The sequence below is a fragment of the Astyanax mexicanus genome, chromosome 12, assembly GCF_023375975.1.
Source record: "Astyanax mexicanus isolate ESR-SI-001 chromosome 12, AstMex3_surface, whole genome shotgun sequence".
In the NCBI taxonomy this organism is placed as follows: Eukaryota; Metazoa; Chordata; class Actinopteri; order Characiformes; family Acestrorhamphidae; genus Astyanax; species Astyanax mexicanus.
In genome coordinates this window covers 22,870,104-22,892,867 of record NC_064419.1, presented here as the reverse complement: position 1 = coordinate 22,892,867, position 22,764 = coordinate 22,870,104, and the positions used below count along the sequence as shown (strand labels likewise).

The 22,764-nt window shown below is 41.4% G+C and overlaps 1 protein-coding gene across 3 annotated transcripts in view; it reads right to left on the bottom strand.

Moving 5' to 3' along the window:
- Positions 1–22,764, bottom strand: part of vps13a (vacuolar protein sorting 13 homolog A) — a 77,475-nt gene that overhangs the window by 2,649 nt on the left and 52,062 nt on the right. For all 3 annotated transcript variants that reach the window (XM_007260133.4, XM_007260135.4, XM_007260138.4), the window contains 19 exons: positions 21,190–21,319; positions 20,107–20,336; positions 19,858–20,011; positions 18,251–18,397; positions 18,088–18,169; positions 17,921–17,990; positions 17,679–17,793; positions 16,262–16,375; positions 15,312–15,457; positions 13,982–14,063; positions 13,052–13,165; positions 12,871–12,946; positions 12,610–12,773; positions 5,416–5,461; positions 5,165–5,288; positions 3,763–3,877; positions 616–701; positions 194–317; positions 37–111 (listed from right to left, as the gene is read on the bottom strand). In XM_007260133.4, coding sequence (XP_007260195.3) covers positions 37–111; positions 194–317; positions 616–701; positions 3,763–3,877; positions 5,165–5,288; positions 5,416–5,461; positions 12,610–12,773; positions 12,871–12,946; positions 13,052–13,165; positions 13,982–14,063; positions 15,312–15,457; positions 16,262–16,375; positions 17,679–17,793; positions 17,921–17,990; positions 18,088–18,169; positions 18,251–18,397; positions 19,858–20,011; positions 20,107–20,336; positions 21,190–21,319 — 2,194 coding nt within the window. The remainder of the gene's footprint in view (positions 1–36; positions 112–193; positions 318–615; positions 702–3,762; positions 3,878–5,164; positions 5,289–5,415; positions 5,462–12,609; positions 12,774–12,870; positions 12,947–13,051; positions 13,166–13,981; positions 14,064–15,311; positions 15,458–16,261; positions 16,376–17,678; positions 17,794–17,920; positions 17,991–18,087; positions 18,170–18,250; positions 18,398–19,857; positions 20,012–20,106; positions 20,337–21,189; positions 21,320–22,764) is intronic.

The following is a 22,764-nucleotide window of genomic DNA, read 5'->3' as shown; positions in this document are numbered from 1 at the left end:
TTTAAGCAACACAGTGACAGAATTGGTTTTTTATACCTTGGCTATTTCCGGAGTCTTGAAGTTGATGATTTTTCCAAATTCCTTGGCATGAAAAACAGACTTCACTCTTTCCTGTGAAGAAAATGCATATTTAATTTCAGTCATTGAAGGCTGATGTGTGTGTGTGTGTGTGTGTGTGTATGATTGAATGTACCTTTGCCTCAATGCGGAGTCGTCTATCTTCAACAATCATAGGATCTTTGGTGAACTCATCGAACAGATACTGCCACTCGCAGGTCAACTGACCAAAAGTGCCCTTTGTAACAAAAAAAATCCCCCTGTAGATGCAGGATAGAATAGAGTTACAGGGGGAATTAGCCTCACATTTTACACCATATAGCTAACGGGGCTGCACCAATTTATTTTTTTGTCTGAAACCAAACAAAATGAAACATTTTGCCAAACATCCCTAATGTATTTTTCTTGTCTTTCAAAGAAAAACAATAATGAAAAATATTTTTTGAACACTACATAGTCCCACTACATAGAAGTGTTCTGATTGCATAAATTGCAAAAACACACTTTTGCCTTAACAATCAAATTATTTTGCATTGTTTTAATATCGCAGTTTCGTACCTTTTCGTGATCATCAGGAAATCCGAATCGTTCACCTTGGCATGAGCAAAATATCTGTACTTTGCAAATCGTCCATTTTCAATTTTCTGAAGTATAAGAAAAAAGTGTTACATTTAAATACAATATAAAAAGTTATGCCATATTCAGTACAAAATTAAAACACTTATTTCAGAGCAGTACCTATGTGACACTATTTGGCATAACAAGATGAAGTGGTGGTGATGATGGAGGTGAAGAAAATGATGGTGGCATGGAGGGATAGTGAGAAGAAAACTGAATGAAACTCAGAGGATGAGATGTTCAATAAAGTGGTAAATATGGCAAAATAATCCTGCATTTAAGATCCTTCAGCAATAACACGAGACGTTTATGATTATGGTACACGTTCAGTGGTATGTTGAAGAAGTGTTGTTCATGATTGACAGCAAATAATACAAAAACAAAAATGACAACGATGAACATTCAGCTGGAAAAACAGTAAATGAAAAGACGTGCAGGTTGAAATGTTTTATTTAAAAGTAAGAAAACAAATGGGTATGAAGGGAGGAAGGTATCAATGGAAGTGATTGGTTGGGAACAGAACAGAAAATAGAAAATAGAAAAGAAATCATAAAAAATGGTAAAACTCAATATTTATCAATATTAAAACAAAAACAAAACAGACAAGCTTGTGTAAAACAGTAAAACATACATATACTGACATTCATTTTCCATCTACACTCTTTAAAATAACGGTGCTTTAAATTATTAATTTAAATCTTAATTAAAATACACATTAACTCCGATTAACTCCCACTGAGCCACCACTAGCTCTCCACTTTAGCACAGCGGAGTTATTAGCGGCAGTGATGCAGCCTGTTTCATGGGCTAAATGGCACACAATGATTTCATCAATCCCCTGAAAATTTCAGACCCCAAAACACAACATAAACAACATTTCTAGCTGTCCTTATTCTCATCATCACTGTCAGTGCTATTCCATTCAGAGAGGGCCATTCTTTTCTGCAAACACGACAAGAAAGGAGAGAGGAAAGCTATAGTCAGAAGACAGGCTTGTTTTTTTTGTTTACACGTTTTAACCGCACTAAGCATTTTCTAACAGTTTCCTATTAGGATTTAAATGTTAATGCTACTCTATGCCTCTAATTCTAATAATCTACTCAATCACATCAGTGTATGAACATTAGCAGCAAGTTATTTTCTTACGTCAGAGAATTAGTTCATTTAGTTAATTAGTTTAGTTATTTAATACCTTTATTGTTATAATACTTGTGTAGTAAAATACTTGTAGTTATATTTCCATTTCTCATCTTAGAAAGCACAGAGGGTTGAAGGACTTGCTCATATCCAGCAGAGGCAGATTAAATATGATCTGTATAATGGATTTTACTCTAGCCGGTCTAATTTTTAAATATATAACAATATACTGCATTTTTTTTTTTTACAAATATTGTGCAACCCTATAATGATGAGGTTTAGGTTTAATCTGCACAAGATGTTAAAGAAACTAAGACGAGACTACTTTGGGTGTAAAGTAGTTTCTAAAATGTCAATTAGTAAGTTAACAGATGTTAGAAATGCACTCTCCAACTCCTTTAAGCTAAACTTCCAACAGTAAACCAGACAGTCCAAACATGACAGAACAGGACATTCTCTCACAAGTGACAGACTCACAGTGTCTAATCTGATCTGGATTAAAGAAACTATGTACAAAAGCTTGAAGACGCTGCTGCTTATTTCCTAAAATCACGGGCATCATCAGGGAGTTTGTGCTTGCTGTATAGCTTCTGATCTTCTGAGAGGTTTCCGTGTTTCTGTTCAGATTTGTCTGCATTCAGCCACAAAAGCATTAGTGGGACTCGTGGGATAGAGCATCATTGGTCCACAGAAAGCAGTTCCACTGCTCCAAGGCTTAAGGCTGGTGGGCTGTACACCCCTCTATCTAATGCCTGATATTGGGTTTAATAACATGATTATATCACACTGCTTGGTCAAAGAAAATGCTGCCACAAAATATATATATATATATATATATATATATATATATATATATATATATATATATATATATATTTAGCGTGACCTAGCTTTGGTTGTGGCACGCATTCGCTGTGCCATTGTTTCGATAAGCTTTTGCAATGTCACAAGATTTATTTCAACCCAGAAAACAGAGAAAAACTGCAAAAATAATACAATAATTGGCCCTTTTAATGGGTAAATAAGAGCCTTAGGTGACATTGCATGTCCTGCACATTGCGATGACGATGCTTAAAAGATATATTGTGCAGCCCTACAAAGTTGCTTCTAATTTTTCACTTTCACTTGCTTTCTAATTTTTTGCAGCAGCATTGATGATGGTAGAGTCTGACCGCTGTGCACAAAGCCTTCTCCAGCACATCCCAAAGATTCTCAATGAGGTTAAGGTCTGGACTCTGTGGTGAACAATCCATGTGTAAAAATAATGATCACATGCTCCCTGAATCACTATTTCACAATTCCAGCCCCACGAATGCTGACAATCATCATGCCACACTGCCACCATGCCTAATACCAAGTGTGGGCAAGAGGGGTAAAAAGCCCCAAGCTGTGGAGCCGTGAATCTGTGTCTTAAATAACTGTGCATCACCCAGTACTTTGGATTAGTTAAGGAGTTGGGATGTAGTGGAATGGTGAATACTCAATACTTTTTTTTTTTATCCCATTTTCTCCCCAATTTACACGACCCATGACCCATCCCATTCATTTGGACTCCCCCTATCACCAGGAGGGTAAAGACTAGCAAATGCCTCCTCCGATACATGTGAAGTCAGCCATCGGCTCTTTTTGAGCTGAGTAGCATCAAGGCGAGCTCAGAGGATAGCTACATGAACAGCGCCTTAGACTGCTGGACCGCTCAGAGCTGTGAATACTGACTACAAGTCAGTCCAAATAGCTATGCTCCAAAATCTAGTTGAACACTTAGCCTGGGCAGCAGAGACAGTTACGTCAAAAAAAGCATGATAAACTCCTTGTAATACCCTGATTTCAGAATAAACAAAGAATAAGCACCTGTCCCAATACTTTTGTCCATAGAGTCTAGCTCTTTATATAATATATCTGGCTGTATGGGAATGACGGTAATCTACAGGTGAGAAGTGAGCAGGTTACCTGTAACATCTGGCTGCCGAAGCCCTCTCTCTCCTTATATGGTCGGATGACACCGTCCTCGTGAATAAATCGCGGCGGTCGCAAGCTCTCCACATCCTGACTCGTTTCTGCAGCTCTGAATGAACAGAACACATTCAGTCTTATATGTCAAGATTTTACTTAATTTTTACAGAACATGCTGACCACCACACGTACGCACAGTTAATACACTACAATACGCTAATCGTGCCATACCAATAAATAACCATATTTCACCCATATCTCTCTTTTAAAATATATCATTTATCCTTTTTTCGTACTAAAACTTAAAAAGCACCTTATTTAGTACTTGTTAGTATTTAGTATTTAGTGATAGCATATAACAGAAAATAAAAGTTACAGTAAAGAAAAACTCATTTTTCCTCACAAGGGGGAAATTAAAAATGGCTTTTAAATGGCTGATATGCCCCTAAAATATCATAATATTTCAGTGTATTTTTGTGATAGCAATATTCTTTGCAATATGACAAAATACTAAAAAATATTTATTCATTTCTAGATTTCCATAACAATCTACCATACAAATTTTTATTTTTAATTTAATGTAACAGTTTTAAATGTTCAAAAAGAAAACCTGCGACTATTTTTGTATAAGATTATAATAATGTAAATTTAAAAATAATGTAAAATAATGTAAAAAAAAAAAAAAAAACTCCCACAATACTAAAGTGCAGAATATTTAGAGCATGCATATAAACTACAAACAGTCAAAAAAAGTGTGGACACACCTCTCTCTTCTCATACAATGTGTGTGTGTTTTTTTTCTTTTTAAGCTATACAGGAACACATGCTGTATTATTCTGTAAACAAAAAAATATTAAAATACAGAATATATTTTATACTCTAGATTCTTCTAAGTAGCACATTTAGCTTTGAGGACAGATCTGCACATCCCTGGTATTTTAATCTCAGTTTCTTCATGAGGGAAAGTCATCTAGAACAGTTTCCCCAGCGTCTTGAAATAAGGAGTTTTTGGAGGTGCTGAACATAGCTCTTCATGTTGTGAAGCTCCAGCTCATCCCAATTAAACCACCTCAAATCACTATGTCAGTTCATCAGGTTTAGATCAGGGGATTAATGTGGAGGACAAACACTTTTTTTACTGTTTACTGCATAATTCTATATGTGTCCCTTAATTGTTTTGATGTGTTTAATATTAATCTACAATGTAGAAAACACATTAAATAAAGAAAAACATTAAATGAGAAGGTGTGTCCAAACTTTTCCCAAACAGCTGCTGTACCTATAGACTTATCACAATACGGATTCATTTTTAGCACATTAATAAATTACAATACGGCACACCCCTGGTTATTCGTTGAAAGTGTGCACAAACAGGGTCTCAATAAATGTATGTATATACCTTTTAATGCCCTGGAAGGTACTGCTGGCCATGTCAATGATGCCCCCTGTTGGTCGAGTTACGGCTCCTACAAGTCCCTTTCCAACACCTTTAAAGAATCCAGCTGCTCCCTCCTTTTGAGCTCCTACAGACACAAACACACACGCGGTATTTGACTATGCAAAAAGTTGGAAATCAGGATTATCTCTGTGCTGGATAACTTGCGTTTACCCAGATCTGATACCTGCTCTAGTTTTTCACATTCAGCTCACCTTTAATGGGCTTGGTTACGATTCCTGTAATGCCGCTCACAAACCCCTGTGTGGAGACAGGGATGAAATGGTTAATGCTAAACAGGATAAAGAAATCCACTTTAATACATTTTAGTAGGGCTGCAGTTATCGATTATTTTAGTAATCGAGTACTTTATTGAAAAATCGATTCGATTAATCGAGTAATCGGATCAAACATTTTTTTTTTGCTTTAAGAGTAATTAAAGATACACAAGAGAAAACAAGACATTTCACTTAAAAAGGAAATCAATTGGTCATTCATTAATAAGATAAGATATATTTTTAAATTCACAACAGACATTTCCAAACTGCAAACACAAATAGAAATAAATAAAGGAATAATAATAATTTAATAATTAGTACTTTAATAAATTAGGTTAAATTATTTTAAACAAGGTTTTTTTGTAAGTATCAAAACTATAGGGAATTAATCAAAACACAAGTCATAAACATTTGCATCATGTTGTGCATCTTAGCTTCTGAACAGCAGAGATGTTGCCAAGCCGGAGACATGTATTAGTTTATAAACTCCTCAGCGCTGTGTTCATTTACATAAAGCCTGTACTAAGCCTGTCCAGAATTGGCTGTTTTGATAAACTAAACACACATTAGACAGTATTAATATTAGTCAGCGCTCCACAGCGCTGTCGTTCTGTTATTAAGATTAATGTTAATCTCATTGATTTGTTATAAGTTATATTAACCTTCTCTCGGCTCCACCGCTAACGTGTGCTCGGCTGAGTCGGAGCAGCGCTAAAAACATGCTGCTGTGGGAGGTAAGAGCGAATACACGCTGTCCAGCCTAAAAACGCTACGTTATTATTGTTCCTTTTTCTCGTAAGTTGTCGCTCTTTTCCCCGCACCGCTTCAAAATACCCTCTTCTCAACTAAAACGCTAGTTACGAATGTAACTGTGGTTCTATGAATGCTGGATGACCGCCAGAGGGCGGCTTAGCCTAGTGGATATTCCCTTGGGCACAGCAATGGACCGAGCAATTATACCAAAAAAAGCATGTGACCCACCCCTACAAGGGGCCGTCACACCCACCTATCTTCCTCGGAACAACTTCTCGCGCAACCCGCGGACTGACCGAGTGACGACAGACTCTGGCGGTCATCCAGCATTCATAGAACCACAGTTACATTCGTAACTAGCGTTCTATTTCATGCCTCCTGACCGCCAGAGGGCGGCTTAGCCTAGTGGATGACGCATACCAACTTTGTCACGAGGGCAGCACATCCAATGGCAGATTCTTGGCTGAGAGCACGGATGAGGCCAGATCCATTTGCGCAGCCACATTCAGCCGGTAGAACCTCGAAAAAGTGCAAGGAGACGACCAGGTCGCGGCTGAGCACACCTCTGACAGGGGAACACCCCGAAGTACCGCCCAGGATGTGGAAACTGCACGAGTGGAGTGGCATGTCACAGATGCAGGTAACGTGATACCAGCTGCATCATACGCCATCCTGATGACTCTTACCACCCAGTGTGAGAGACCCTGTTTAGAGAGTGGCCCACCCACTGTGCGGCCACCAAAACACACAAAAAGTTGATCAGTGGAACGAAGAGGTTCCGTAGCTGAAACATATTGCCTGAGTGCACGAACAGGGCACAGAACTGAAGGCTGATCCACAAGCTCGTCCTGAAACGCAGACAGAGCAATAGACTGGTTAACAAAAGATGATTCCAGAACCTTTGGCAGAAACACAGGATTAGGCCACAATGTGACACCGGAACAATCAGGCCACCAACGTAAACAAGCAGCACTAACTGAAAGTGCATGCAGCTCACTGACACGTCTTGCTGAGGCAACAGCTAAGAGAAAGGCAGTTTTGAGTGAAACCCATTTAACACCCGTTTGTGATAGAGGTTCAAAGGGAGCACACTTTAAGAGGCTTAAAACACAAAGTAAATCCCACTGAGGGCAGCGCGGGGTCCTGACAGGCCTTAGGCGCCTAGCACCCTTAAGAAAGCCACAGATCAGTTTGTGAGAACCTAAGGATGATCCATTAATGTCCACATGACGGGTTGATATGGCAGCGACATAAACTTTCAATGTGGAAGGTGCCCTACCCGCATCAAACAGATGCTGGAGGAAATCCAGCACTACAGGAATATCACAGTGCACAGGAGAAACCCTGAACTTAGTGCACCAATCAGAAAACAGCTTCCAACGGTTACCATATAAGAGACGGGTAGACTGAGCTCTGGCATTCTCCACAGTGTATTTCACAGAGGCAGAACAAGCCATTAAAACATCAGGGGGCCCAGAGGCCACACCCAGAGCTGGAGGCGTTCCGGACACGGGTGCCACAGTCGCCCCCCCATCTGTGAGAGAAGGTCCCTCCTCACAGGAAGTGGCCAGGGCTCGCTGCTGAGTAGGCAGTGAAGCAGAGGAAACCAGGGTCTGGCAGGCCACTGTGGAGCTACCAGCAGGACACTGTGTCTGCACTGTTGAATTCGGAGCAGGACGCTCAAAAGAAGCGGAATTGGGGGAAAGGCATATAAAAGGCAGCGTGGCCATTCGTGTGCCAACGCGTCTGTCCCCATCGCTCTCTCTTCGTCCATGCGAGAGAACCATCGCTGGCAATGTGTGGTGGTCGCACTCGCAAAAAGATCGACCGCAGCCATGGCATAACGATCCCATATTTGACGCACCACATCCGGGTGTAAGCACCACTCGCCTGGGTCCAACCTCTGCCTTGAGAGAAAATCCGCAGTCAGATTGAGGGTCCCAGCAAGATGAATCGCCCGCAGCGATGCCAGCCTGTGATTTGCCCAGGTGAGGATGCTGCGTGCCAGACGCAGAGCAGGCAGGGAACGAGTACAACCTTGGTGGTTTATGTTGTAAACAACTGTCATATTGTCTGAACGAACAAGAACATGACGACCCTGGAGTTGTGGCAGAAAATGCTGGAGTGCCAAATAAACCGCTCTCAGCTCGAGGAGGTTTATGTGGTCCTGGGCTCGGTGAAAACTCCAAGAACCCTGCACAGCGCTGCGTTGCCATACAGCACCCCAACCCGTGAGAGATGCGTCGGTGGTGATTATCTCCCGACGTGATGCCACGACCCCCAGCGGTACCCCCGCCATGAGAAAAGAGCGGCGCCTCCACGGGGCGAGAGCCTCCTCGCACCCCCGATCGATCAGCAACAGCCTGTGTTTGTGACGGATCGGATCGAGCCCCAAATGATTCATCCAGATCTGAAACGGTCGCAGTTCCAGCAAACCGAGCGGCAAAATGCACACAGCCGCTGTGAACATTCCCAGCAGACGTAACAGGTGACTGTAGCGGACGCAGCGGCCCACGTGAACTCTGGAGAGTAATCTCAGAATACTCACCACACGCTGTGTCGTCAGAGATGCTCTCATTGCTCGCGAGTCTAAGTTCATGCCTATGAACTGAACAGACTGACTCGGGCAGAGGGAGCTTTTCTCCAGGTTGATGGAAAGCCCCAGCCCTGCTACGTGAGATCGCAACACTTTGAGATCTGCCATCGCTTGCTCCCGCGAGAGTGAACAGATCAGCCAGTCGTCCAGGTACGGCAAGATCTTCATTCCAGCGCGAGTCAGCGGAGATAACGCCGCCGCCATGCATCTGGTAAAGACCCTCGGAGCTAGCGAAAGCCCGAACGGAAGAACCCGGTACTGATAAGTTCGGTTCTGAAAGGCAAAGCGGAGAAAACGCCTGTGTACAGCTGCTATGGGAATGTGGAAATATGCGTCCTTTAAATCCAGAGTGGTGAACCACTCGTTTGGCTGAATCACCTGGAGCACATCCACGGGACGAATCATTTTGAAAGTGAATCGTTTGAGGTGTCGGTTCATCCCCCTCAAATCCAGAATCGGGCGGAAGCCGCCGTCTTTTTTCGGCACTAGAAAATATTTGGAGCAGTGTCCCTGAAAAAACACGGGACATTTCACCTCCTCTATGGCACGTTTTGCAATAAGAGCACATATTTCCTCCTGAAGAGTGTTTACATGAACTGAACTTTTTACACGTGTCTGAATCAAACGTGCGACTCGCGGGGGTCGACTCCTGAACTGGAGCCGATACCCGTAACTCAGGGTCGAAAGAACCCAGCGATCCGTGGAAGCTACGGACCACGCAGCCAGCTGAGAGTCCGTGAAAACACCCACTGGCTGCCCCTGCTCGTCAGCGCGAAGCGCGCGGTCCTTTCGTTCCAGCGGGGGGGCGCCGAGGGGGAGCTGGAGGGCGGCGAAAGTGTCCAGAGATCCGAGGGGGAGATTGCCTATTCGCCTGAGTTGGCATACGCCTGATCTGATCAGAGCGAGCCTGTGGAAGAACTGAACGCGGGCGTGTAAACACACGCTCAGAGCGATGTGATTTCGGCTGCTGCTGTCGCGTCTCGGTCATACGAGCTCGGCGCTCCAAAGCCTCTGTGGCCGCCGGTCCGAATAACTGGCCGGGCATTAACGGGAGATCCCGGAGCGCGGTTCTGCACGCATCAGACAACGGCGCTTGAGAAAGCCACAAATGACGGCGTAATCTCACAAGGCTAGCCATAAGACTGCCTAACTCCTGTGTCAGGAATCCCATTCCATGTAGAACAGTCTGCAGAGCACCTCTAAAGGCAGAAGGCATATCTACCAGCTGAGGTGAAGACTCCATTTCCAAAAGGAGATGAGAAACAGTATTATCCAGCCGGCCAATGCGCGCTGCGTGATTGTATGCTTTAGCGATACCTTCATCAGTGCGTCTGCATGCCTTGCTTGGGCATCGGACATCAGAACGCAGCGCTTCGTCAGGAGAAACAACCAGGGAGGCGACCGAAGGCTCCACTGGAGGGATACGATCCAGTCCGTACTGAGCCGCGTCGGACATGTTCCAAAACGACCGAGCCAGGGAAGAAGGTCGAGATCGCGAAGCTGCAGCCAAAAAGGCTGACTGGAGCTCTCCCACAAATGCGCTGCAAGGAGGAATGAGAGCGGGGCTATCCGCCGCGGTTAGCTTAAAGTAAGCACTGGAGCTGGGATTAGGCTGTGCTGGAGCGGAGCCAAGCCGAGCCAGAGTAGCGCGAACCATAGTTGGGAGGGGAGAAGTGTCCTCCAACGCACTTCCATCATCCACAACCGAGCCGGAGCCGAGAGGAGAGCCCGCTGCAGAGAGGGGCGATCGTGGGAGGGAAACAGCCCGTCCAGTGTAGTCAGCAGCATTGCCTGAAGTAAAGAGGCTATCCGTGGCTGCAGTGGAGAGTAAATCATCATCATCCTCCACGGGCTCGGAGTCGGCGGTCTCAGCGCCGAGCTGGAGGGCAGCGGGCAGCTGGTGACTCTGAAGCTGAGTAACGAGAGCTTCCAAGCGGTCCAGGCGTGAACGTAGAGCACCTGCCTTCCTTTTTGGTGCTGGCTCGTCCGCAGGTCGCGAAGAAGAGCGCTTAGTTCCTGTTTTCACCATCGAGGAACCCGAGGAGGAGAGCATGGCGTCGTCGTTAATAAGGACGGACGCAAGCCGGTGTTGGCGTGAGGCGAAGGGAATTGTCGCACAATGCACGCAAGGGTCAGACAGAGCTTCACGGAGGTGAGAGACCCCGAGGCAGGAGGGGCACAGGGTGTGCGGGTCGTCTGGCTGCAGCGGCGCGAAGCACGCTCGACAGGCAATAGGCTCCATAGCAGGCGGTGCACACAGAGGATCCACGGCGGACGGGAGTAATACGCACGCGGTTATTGGACCAGCGATGCAGTAGGCCGTGGCGAGCGAGTGCAGGTAAGGTGCACTAACACTCAGCGAACCCGGGCAAGCGGGGTCACCGCAATACTCACCGCCCGGGCCACGCTAGTTCTCAGGAGTGAAAACGAGTAAATCCGAAATCCAGTAGAATCCAGTAAATCCAATAACGAAACAGCTCGTGAGGGCAGAATTCTGCAGCTCCGTGAGCTGTGAACGGTCCAAGCGCGAGAGGAAAAAGAGGAAGATAGGTGGGTGTGACGGCCCCTTGTAGGGGTGGGTCACATGCTTTTTTTGGTATAATTGCTCGGTCCATTGCTGTGCCCAAGGGAATATCCACTAGGCTAAGCCGCCCTCTGGCGGTCAGGAGGCATGAAATAGAACCTCCGCTGCCTGCTCCTTTTTCCTGCGCGCGGGTGACGTCGCGCTGAGCGTGTTGTCAAATTAAAAGCACGAATTACCGCACGCTGAGTTTTTTAATCAAATAAACGATTACGAGGCACAGAAAATTACTTGTTCAATTTTTTACTCGAATTACTTGAGTAATCGTTTTACCACTACTTTTTTTATTAAAAATGTGCCATTAAAGGTGTCATTCCATCGTTTTTTCATTCATTTTAAACTGTGTAGTTGTGGTCTCTAGTATGACTGAATGCCATGTAAGCTGTTTTTTGTGGGGAAAAAAAAGAAGTGTTTTGGTGATCCAATATAAGGCTGCTTTAGTCCGGTGGAGGAGTGGTTGGGGTGGATGCTAGGATTTCAGCTCTTGCTCATGAATATTTATACATTCAAACATATCGTCTCTGATTGGCTAAGAGCACTGTGACACCAGAAAGCATTTAGACTGTCAACAGTTAGAAATGTGTGAAAATAAAGACATTTTCACACTAATAACAGGTCTTTGCAATGTCATATATTACTTTATTACATGTGTAATGCCCTGCTAAGTGCATTTCAGCCACTGACCTAGTCTTAAGAGTCTGTTTAAAATGTAAAATCCACCGGAGATCCTATGTAAACCTATAGTTACACACAGAGGTGGGTAGTCCAGGTCCAGAAAGTAAAAATCCACCTAGGGTTCTTTTTGGCTCAGCCACAGCAGAGCAGTCCAGGCAGTTGGAACAAAACCCTGGGGTGGATTTTTAATTTTAACTAGTGTAAAGAATCAGACAATGGAGGTTGAGGAAGACTTTCATGTGCAGCATGCTTATACAATTCAGAGACCAACTGTATTTCAAAAAAGAACAGGAAAAAGTAGATTTTAGCAGAGGGACACCTTTAACATTCTGAATACTGGCTATAAACTGGGTGTACCGGCCTGTGGGACCTGATTCAAGATTATGATTGTTACTCTAGTGTCGGAAACACTAAATCGATTCATATTTAGGATGTTTTAGCTTTTTCATGAAACATCAGAAAGTTCTGCAGACTAATCTCTTAAATGAGGGATAGTTTCCACTATTATGTTTAGCATATTACGCACAGAGACGAGTCCTTTTCCTCCTCTGGTCAGGCCCTCTTTTAGTCCACTGGGCTGTTTGTTCATGGCCTCTCTCCTTTTCTGCTGATACTCTTCATCCATGGTCATGGCAGCCACGCCTTTAGCCATTGCACCCGTGATGCGAGAAGCTGCTCCCGCAAGACCTCCTGAGAAGCAGAATGAAGAGTGTTAAAAAGGTTAGCTTATACTTTTACATCAAAATAAGTTCAGGAAACATCCAATTATCCAGTCAGAGCCTCTTACCTACTGCACCTCCAACCAGAGCCTTTACACCCAGAGCCATGCCTTCCACAAACTCCTCAGGACCCTGAATAGCTCCCTGAGGAACAACCCAACAACCCAAAAACCGTGTTTAATAAGAGCTGTATAGGATGATTTGAATGTATAACGTCGGGTCATGGTGAGAATGAAAAGCGTCTCATACCTGATAGGGCTCATAGAAGAAGGCTTCCACCCCCTCTGACAAACCCCGGATCAGCCCAAAGGGGTTACCAAGGACATCCAAACCCAGCACCAGCACGTACATCTGCTTGATAGCCTGCATCAAAAACACAGTTTGTTTTAGGAAAAAAAATAAAATCTCTAAGATTTACCACTCATTCCACAGGTTTCTAGCAGGTTTCAGGTCTATAATTTTACTGAGAATGGTGTTAGGGGTGTTAAAAAAGACTCCCTTAGTGTGGTTTGACTGAGCAGTTGTGAAAACAGTAATCGCACTTGGGTGCGGATCAAAACAACCGGACCGAGACCAGTCCCAATCGAACTCTGAGAACGTGATCCGGTCTCGATCTGACCAAGCTATCAAATATACTCCTTTTATTTAAGCTAAACTGCTGATAAGGCAGTTAGTTTAATCTGATATATTAGCCAGATAACATTAATTATCACAGCTATGAACAAACTCTGTCTCTGCTCCATGCTGTTTACATGTTTACAGAAAAAAAAAAAATATTACTTCCCAAAATGGGTTTGAAGATTTTTGAAGACATTTTTGGAGTTTTTTTTGGACAGTGCACAAATCGAGTTGCCACTCCCATTACATTCAATTACACGTTGATTTCTTATCATTTGCAAATTAGTCATATATTTTCCCAAAGGCCTTCCTCCCAAAGTAAAGCACAGTCTGCAGAATGAAGAGCTCCAACTGTTGCTGCACACAGGTAATGCAACCTGAGTTTTCTGTTATTTAAGGGGTTATATTTGTTGTGAACATTCTGACTGTAATCGTAATTACAATAAAACCATGATTTATTGTACAGTTCTAATGTGGTTGATTGACTAAATTTAGGACATGTACTTAAAAAAGAATGTCGAGTACATTGTAAATGTGAGCAGTGGGATGTTAAAAGGTCACCTGTTTGGAGTAATGGCGGATGACCTCCCACTGCAACTGCTGGGTGGTCCTGAACTGGAAGGTCAGCTCAAAGAAGGCAAGCCTGAGGGGAGAGAAATATATACATTAAAACACAGTTACTGTCTATAAGTGACACTTGGAAACATTCTGTATTTTTAAAAGAAATGTATACTCTAGAGGTCAGACTGGCCACCAGAGAAAGAAAAACACTTCTGCTTTTTTTTTTTGGGTGATGTGAGGCTGCGTTTAATCGTGTGAAATCCAGGCGTTATCGCAGTGTCCGTTTTTAACCAAAGTGTGAGACAACAGGACATTTCCAACTACTCTAAAACCTGTTACACACTCTAACTGCAGCTCTCGAAGCTACAGTATCTGGTATTCCACTGAATTCAGGTAAAACTCAAATGTATTTTAATCAATCAATCAATCAACCTTTATTTTGACTCGGATGTAAATTGAGGGCAACCCTCATTTTCAATGTAGCCGAGCATTTACAAAAACAGGGATTGACATGACAGAGAAAATAATAGCAAAATTTTATTATTGTAAAATAGCAGTATGGTTTAATTGATAAAAAAAAATTAGATCAAAAGAAAATAAGACTAATACAGCAAATTATTTAAAACTAACTTTTACATAATACTATAAAAATACAAATAAATAAATGAATGAATACGAGGATGTCAAAGGATTTTTTAAGGATAATTACCTCAAGATCATTTTTTCAAGATAATTACATCAAAATACTTTTCTCAGGATAATTACCTCAAAATACGTTTTTCAGGATTATTACCTCAAGATACTTTTCTCAAGATAATTACCTCAGGATATATTTATGAGAGTTATTACCTTAAGATAATTTTCTCCAGATAATTACCTCAAGATCATTTTTTAAAGATAATTACCTCAAAATACTTTTCTCAGGATAATTACCTCAAAATACTTTTCTCAGGATAATTACCACAAGAGGAATTTTCAAAATTATGTAAAAATATTTTTTTTTCAGAATAATGACTTTAAGATTTGTTTTTTTTTTGGATAATTACATCAGGGTGTATTTTTTAGAATAATTACCTCAAAATACTTTTCACAAGATATTTACATCAAGATACTTTGCTCAGGATAATTACCTAAAGACAATCTTAAGACATAATACACTAAATAAACCCGCAGCACTGAGGTGTGGAGCAGCGGAACAGTGCTCTCTGGAATGATGGTGCTTCAGTACTTTTGGGAACAACATGAATGTTTCTCTTGATTTTAAAGTTGTATGTGTTTGTGGGAGTGCAGCAGAAAGTGAAAACTACAGAGTATGTGTGAGTAACTGTACTTGAAGACGACGTCCTGAACATCAGTGAGCGTAGCTCCTATACTCTTCAGCAGGAGATTGAGCGACTGCACAGGAATCATTTCTGTCTCTCTCTTTGTCTTATTCCCGTCCTCACCGCCAGAACTCAGAGAGAAACTCAGATGAAGCTGAACAATCAGAAACACAACTTCATCAACAACACCATTCAACAAAACAGCTCGTATTTTACAGAGCTTTAAACCGATTCTCTTTAATAACAAATATGTCACGGCCATTACATCACATATACAGCTCTGGAAAAAATAAGAGATTTTACCAAATTCAAAACCTCTGGAATATAGTTAAAAGGAAGATGGATGATCACAAGCCATCAAACCAAGCTGAACTGCATGAATTCTTGCACCAGGAGTGACAAAGTTATCCAAAAGCACTGTGTAAGACTGGTGGAGGAGAACATGCCAAGATGCATAAAAACTGATGCATGAAAATTATATTTTTTTCCAGAGCTGTATATAGAGCTGACATATAAAAATGTCTGAACATCTGTATTTTATATTTTGAGAGGCTCAAAATGCATAGAAAGTAATTTTTATATGTAATGTTTATATTGGGATAAACTATTCATTAGAAGAGATAAACCCTTCTAACGGATGCTTTCAGCTACTTGCTGACAGAGTTGTGCAAATAAACGCAGCTAGAGAAGTACGGATAATGTAATAGGATTCTATTAAAACTATTAACATCATGCCTAAAGGCAGGCATGGGCTGGAAGGCTCTGGAAATGATCTGAGTTGAAATGATGAAATGATGCTCTTGCTTGTAATACTTTCTGGATCAGTTGGGGATGAGGTGATCATCCAACTCAATCCTGACTTAACTGGATATGATCAAATTTTCACAGCAATGTAACTAAAAGCTCATGCTAATGTCTGATGCACAGATGCACTGATGAAAGATTGATGAATTCATACCTTAATGGGAGAGATATGGAAGTACTCGTAGAGACTGATGGGGGATGTGTCTGTGGCGGATACAGGGTTTAAGCCAGTCTTCAAGTACTCTATATCCTTCTCAAAAAGCTCCACCTTAAACACACAGGAAAGGACATTAGATTACCACTGTTAACTACGCATACTTCAGACAATGTATACAAGATAACAACGACAATATCAAGTTATAGTAGTGCAAAATTCAAAAATGTGAAGACCATATTTATTACACACAGAGTGATCTAATTTAAGTTTTTATTTCATTTATTGTTGATGATTAAGACTTACAGCCAATCAAAAGCCAAAAATTAGTCTCAGAAAATGTAAATATTTTATGAGCCCAATTTGTACTTTTGGCAGTGTGCCAAGTCCTGCTGGAAAATTAAATAAGTACACGAATTAAATTAAATGAAATAAAATAAGTACGTTTTACAAACGATAAAAAAAAAAGTCATTTCACAATACTGTTCAGATAAGAATCAAATATCTATATGCCCTGCTGAAAAAAATCAAGCTCAATACCAGCTTTTAGTCTAAGCTAACATTTGATGGTCAAGATGTTTGAAAAGCTGGTCATACTGGAAACCTCACAACATATAAAGCTCTGGAAAAAAATTAGAGACCACTTAAAAATTTCTTTGATTTTCCCAAATTGAAAACCTCTGGAATATAATCAAGAGGAAGATGGATGATCACAAGCCATCAAACCAAACTGAACTGCTTGAATTTTTTTTTTAGTTATCCAAACTGTGTGTAAGACTGGTGGAGGAGAACATGCCAAGATGCATGAAAACTGTGATTAAAAACCAGGGTTAAAACTTTATGAATATGAACTTGTTTTACTTTGCATTATTTGAGGTCTGAAAGCCCTTTTTTGTTATTTCAGCCATTTCTCATTTTCTGTAAATAAATGCTTTAAATGAGAATTTTTAGCTGTTCTTGTTCATTCCGATTGTCCAGCTTGCTCTAGCTAGTCTTGCTTTTCAACCAGCATGGTCTTACTGGTCTTGCTGTGGTTGAACAGCTTAATCATGCTGGTGATAATGTTCCATGGTCATGGTGGTCAACCAACAAGGCATCACACAGGAAGACTAGCTTGGTCAGGTTGTTTATGCTTATATAACAACTAAACCATCAAATTCAAATAAAATCTTACTCTAACATCTAGTTAAGAGCTCAATCAGCTTAACTAACTCCTAAGTTTAAGCTTGAGGATGCTTGTCTTCATCTGATTTCACTAGTTTTTTGTCATAAAGCTTTTGAAGCCATGAAAACTTTGGACTATATGACTTGCTAGGAATCTGAGAAAACCCATTATCCTTCTAATCAGAGTGAAATAAAGTGAAATATATTTTAATAAACTGACTGCAAAGCGTGTGAGCAATAAGAGCATCATTACCTCTTGTTCTGAGGTGACGGTACCAGCGTTCTCAGCAGTAAACAGCTCCAGTATGGCATACAAGAAGCCCAGGTCCATGCGCAGGTCCATTTCCTGAATCAACACCTTAAAATACCTTTGAAGGAGAACACCATTCATTACATGCAGATAATGATCCTAACGTAATAAAACAGAATCCTTTTACCATGATCAAAATGTTAAGAGAAAAACCCGCTCTTTGTTAGGTAAAGAGAGAAACGTACTTGATGCGCAGGATATCAGAGTGTCCTGCTGCTCTCGTGATGATGCTGACATCAGTAAATGGTTTGGGTTCTTCAGAAGGTTCAGAAGATTACACAGAAATGAGATCACATGCACTAATAACAGGAATATACTGTGACGAGTGTGATCTAAGAGTGCGTTTACTGACCTGAGTCCATTCGGACAGATTTGGGAGGTTTAATTGGGTAGAAGACGAAGGGGAAGATGGCTCCAGGCAACTGATTCTGGATCTGAGGACAGAAGAGAAGAAGTTGTTTAGTAAACTGAGATTCAGTGCTATGAGGAGGCATGTGGTGCGAGAGGAGACAGACCTGAACCCTGTTGATCTGAACGCGGTACGCTTTCTGCCGAGCCGAGACGCTGTACTCCACCTTCAGAGCCGGCAAGAAGTTCCTCCTCAGAGGAGCATCATACGGCTGCAGCATCCTCATATCCACACTGTTAGGAGTCAAACACACCTGAGAGAGAGAGAGAGAAAAAGAGAGAGGACAAAAAAATTAAGAGAAATAGAAAACATAATAAAGAAAAAAAAAGAGAACAATAGAGAGGAAGAGAAAATAAGGGAAAGAAGAAAAAAGAAGAAAGAAAAAAAGATTATGAAGACATATAAAGACATGAAGAAGGAAAAAATAAGAACAGTGAGGGAGAAGAAAGCGAGAAACAGAGGAAGAAAGACAAACAGGGTAGGAAAAAGGGTTAAGTAAAGTAAAAAAAAGAGAACAATAGAAAAGAAAGAGAAAATGAGAGAAAGAAGAAAATAGGAGAAAGAAAAAAAAAAGATTATGAAGACATAAAGACATGAAGAATGAAAAAAAAGACAGAACAGTGAGGGAGAAGAAAGAGAGAAAGAGAGGAAGAAAGATAAACAGGGTAAGAAAGAGGGCATAAGAAATAGAGCGTAAGAAAAAAAACCCCAGAAATTTTAAAGAGAAAAGAGAGAGCAGACAAATGAGAGCAAAGAAAAAAAAAAAGATACAAGACAGAAAAAGATTTTTAAAAAATTAAACAAAGTAAAAGGAAAAGGAAAAAGGAAAGTCGGTAGACAGAAATCGAATAAGAATAGAGAAAAGTAAGTGTAAAGAAAATTAATGAGTTGGAGAAAAGTGTAAAAAAAAAAAAAAAAAAAAAAAAGAGAGAGAGAAGGGGAAAAAAGAAAATGATTGAAAGAATAAAAAAGAACAATGTCAGAGAAAATAATGTAAAAAAAAAAAAAAAAAAAAAAAAAAGGAAGAAGTACAAAAGCAAGACAAAAGCCCAATCCAGACTGGATTAGTTTCATAGGGGGAAGTCTATGAAATATATTATAAATTGATAAAACTCTTGCATCCGGACTGCAACTGATACAACTGGAGGAGCAGTGAGTTTTTTGGCCTTCTCGGTCACATGAAATCGCTTTCAGTAGCTCCTCCTTTTCCACTTGCTGTTGTGTTTATGTGGATCTCCGTGGAATTGCACACCCAAAGTGTAATTACGGTGCGTGACAGTGGACAAATAGCTATTTTAATAAACACAAATTAACAAAAGAGATGTGGCTCCGGACGGGACTTAAATTACCGGAGGACCACAGAGTTCAGCAGAAAAAAACAACAGAAAATTTAGCCAGTAATTTTGACAGAGGACGTCTGAGAAAAACACAATAATAATAATAATAAGAAGAATAAGAAGAATAAGAAGAAGAAGAAGAAGAAGAAGAAGAAGAAATAACATAATGAATAAATAAATAAATAATAACAAAATTAGCCTCTGAGAAACTAATCCCGTCCGGATAGGACTTAAGAAAGAGAAATGTTAAAACAAGTTTAAGAAGCTTATTATAAGACCGCTATTTATTTATTTCAGCAGTTTTTTTTTATCTGAGATAGTCTGAGTATTTATTGACACCCTATCATGACGTCAGTGTTCTGGTGTGAATTCTTACCTGGTAACCGTTCTCCAGATCTAACAGGCTGTGATCCACTGGGCTGCTCTCCACGTAGGATTTATAGTGCTGCTCCAACATCTCAGCATCTTTCCCATTCAGAACCTTCCAGCGGCTCTTCTTCTTCGGCTTGATCTCCCACACCACGTCCGAGCTGCGGACCACACCAACCAAACCACAACCAATCAGCTTTCAGACGAAGCTCAGCCCACCCTTATTCTCACGCGAGATCAGTACGACCTGCTGTACCTGGTGATGCCGATGTAGGCTATCTCCTGACTGGTGCTGTTGTTGACCAGCGAGATGCCCATGTCCTGCAGTGCCAGACTGATCTCCTGTTCAGCCAGCTCCACCCGCTCGCTCTCACACAGCAGCTTGTAGATGCGGCGCTCTGTGGTGAACAGCACCACCCGCTGGAGACCCTCATAAAACGAGATCACAAAGAGTTTGCCCTCGTCGTTCACGTCCTTCAGGAGGTCCTGTGAAAGAGGAAAGATCTTGTTAAAGATTTTCAGAAAGCGGGTTTACATGCACTTCATTAACTGATTAGTATATTTTTTTTATAAATATAAAGTTATATGATTATTCAAATAAAAATGTAAACAGCATTTTCAGATCTGATCAGATGCTGCCCGCTGCTGACGTCCAACCGTGTGGGTCTTAGCACCATCAGAGGCACAATGCTGCTGTTGCAGCTCAGCCATTCAGCTCTCCCTCCTGTCCTGCCTCTAAACCCATACATCACCCAGTGCCCCTTTTTGAAATTTGAGCTGAAGGTGGAGTCAGCAAAAATCTGAGGGTTTAGTGCCCCTTTAAGAGCTAGGTGCACTCTGACTATGGCGGATGGATATTTTAACGGTGCAGCGTTTCTGCACTTCTCAGCAGAGTAAACTGAACTGTAGGTTCACACTGTGAAGGTGCGTGAGCAGCTCATTTACGGGAGCAGTAATGTTATTTTATTCTGTTTTCTGTTTATTGTTGACGTAAAAGTTCGGTTTGTGCACTGCTGTGCGTCTTTGTGCGTGTAATGAGGGGGGGTGTACATGTGTTAGGTGCGCGTGGTGCACCTGCGTAGCCAAAATAGCAATAGTGTCATAGTCATAGTCAAGATTTAAATCAGTCAGCGGCGCACCTGTATTTTCACTACACCAGGAATTTACCGTAATACACCTCATTTCCAGACAACCTCATTTAGAAGCATCTTTGCTATTTAAACGACATAGGCAGAAGGCATGAAAACTGCTGGCTGGGTGTAAGATAGCAATGAACATCAGGATAAGCCTAGTGTGTCTATTTATATATATACATTGTGTCTTCAGCTCCGTAACGTACCTCCTCATTCTTCAGCTCTGCGCTGTATGGACCCCAGCTCCAGCGCAGGACGCGAGACCCCGTGGGTTCGGCCCATGTGTAGTACACGGCTCGACCTGGAGCCAGCTCTTCCTTCTCCTGCTGGTGAGAACTGGCACAGTGAAACAAACACAAGTTAGCACTTCACTGTGTTCAAACCATCCACCACCTTCCCTCAGAGAAACTCCAGTAAATGCTGGTCTGATCTCCAAAGTTTAAATTTAACCCTTTTTTTTTTTTTACCCACCCACTCATTAGGACTCCCCCAACACTAGGAAGGTCAGCAGCAAGGTTAGCAGCAGCACTTAGCGCTAGTAAATGGCACCTGAAAGCACTACACTGAGAAACCCTGAGTGTTCCGATAAGTCAGGGCGCTATCAGCTAGCAGTTCATCGATAGTAGCTTGCTTCAACACGGTAAACAAGCAGACTACAGTCTGATATACTCACCTCTGAACGGTGAAAGAGCTAGCGCTGCGGTTAGCGGCTAATGCTAATACTGCTCCAGCCTGGAGAAACTTTACTGAAGTACAGGATTTAAAAAGGAGTTTCAGCAAAGTAGATTTACTGCTTTTTAATACCTGACTGGTAAAATTCATACATAAGGTGCACCGGAAAAAAAGGCACTGTCAATTTTTGGGAGAATTAAAGGATTTTAAATGCGCCCTATAGTGCTTTTAAAAATAAGGTACTAGTTAGGCCTATCCGATATATTGGTCGATATATTGTCCCAGAAATGATTGAGATAAACGATAATACTGTCATTTTAAAGGGGCACTACAGAAAATCCTTTTTCCTGCTTCTGGGCTCCCAAAGGAGCTTTAACACACTGTACCACAGTAATAAAACACTAGCATAATAATACTATTACACCATTTTACAGTGAAACTAACTTTTTTATTATTAAGAGCAGACATTGGGCTTCTAATATAAAAAATATTTTAATGTCCTAAAAAACTAAAACAAATAAAGTACAACCACCCTGGGACTCTGTGGGTTCTAAGAAAATGGCACTAAATATTAAACAACAAAAAGTAACAACATTTAAATTAATGTAAATTTTTTTTTTTTTTAACTCATAACACAATATATGTATATGCTAACACGATCATATATGTATATGCTATAAAACACAAAAAGTTAGCGTACAAAGACACAAGTGTCCATATGATCACACATAAAGCTCAGCCAAAGCTCTTGCTAAAAATGTATTTTTAATGTAACCGTGAGACAAATTCAGAGAAGTTTGTCCGGAAGTTTGAGATATCCAGTCTTTTATAAACTGTTAAAATTTCACATCTGGCTTTCATCTGCTGAGCCACCCGGAACCCAGTTTAACTCCTTTCTAATTAACCTCTAATTTACCAATTAAGTGATCAAATCCACACAATGTATCACTCTGTAGATCATCTGACAGCATTTACTGGAGCTTTCTAAGGGTTGACTGCATTCAGAATCTTCATACATAATGCAGGACAGCAGAAATCTACATCACTACGCAGCCCCTGCGGGAAAAAAGCATTCGGCACAGAAGCAACAGTCTGAGAGAGGAAGACAG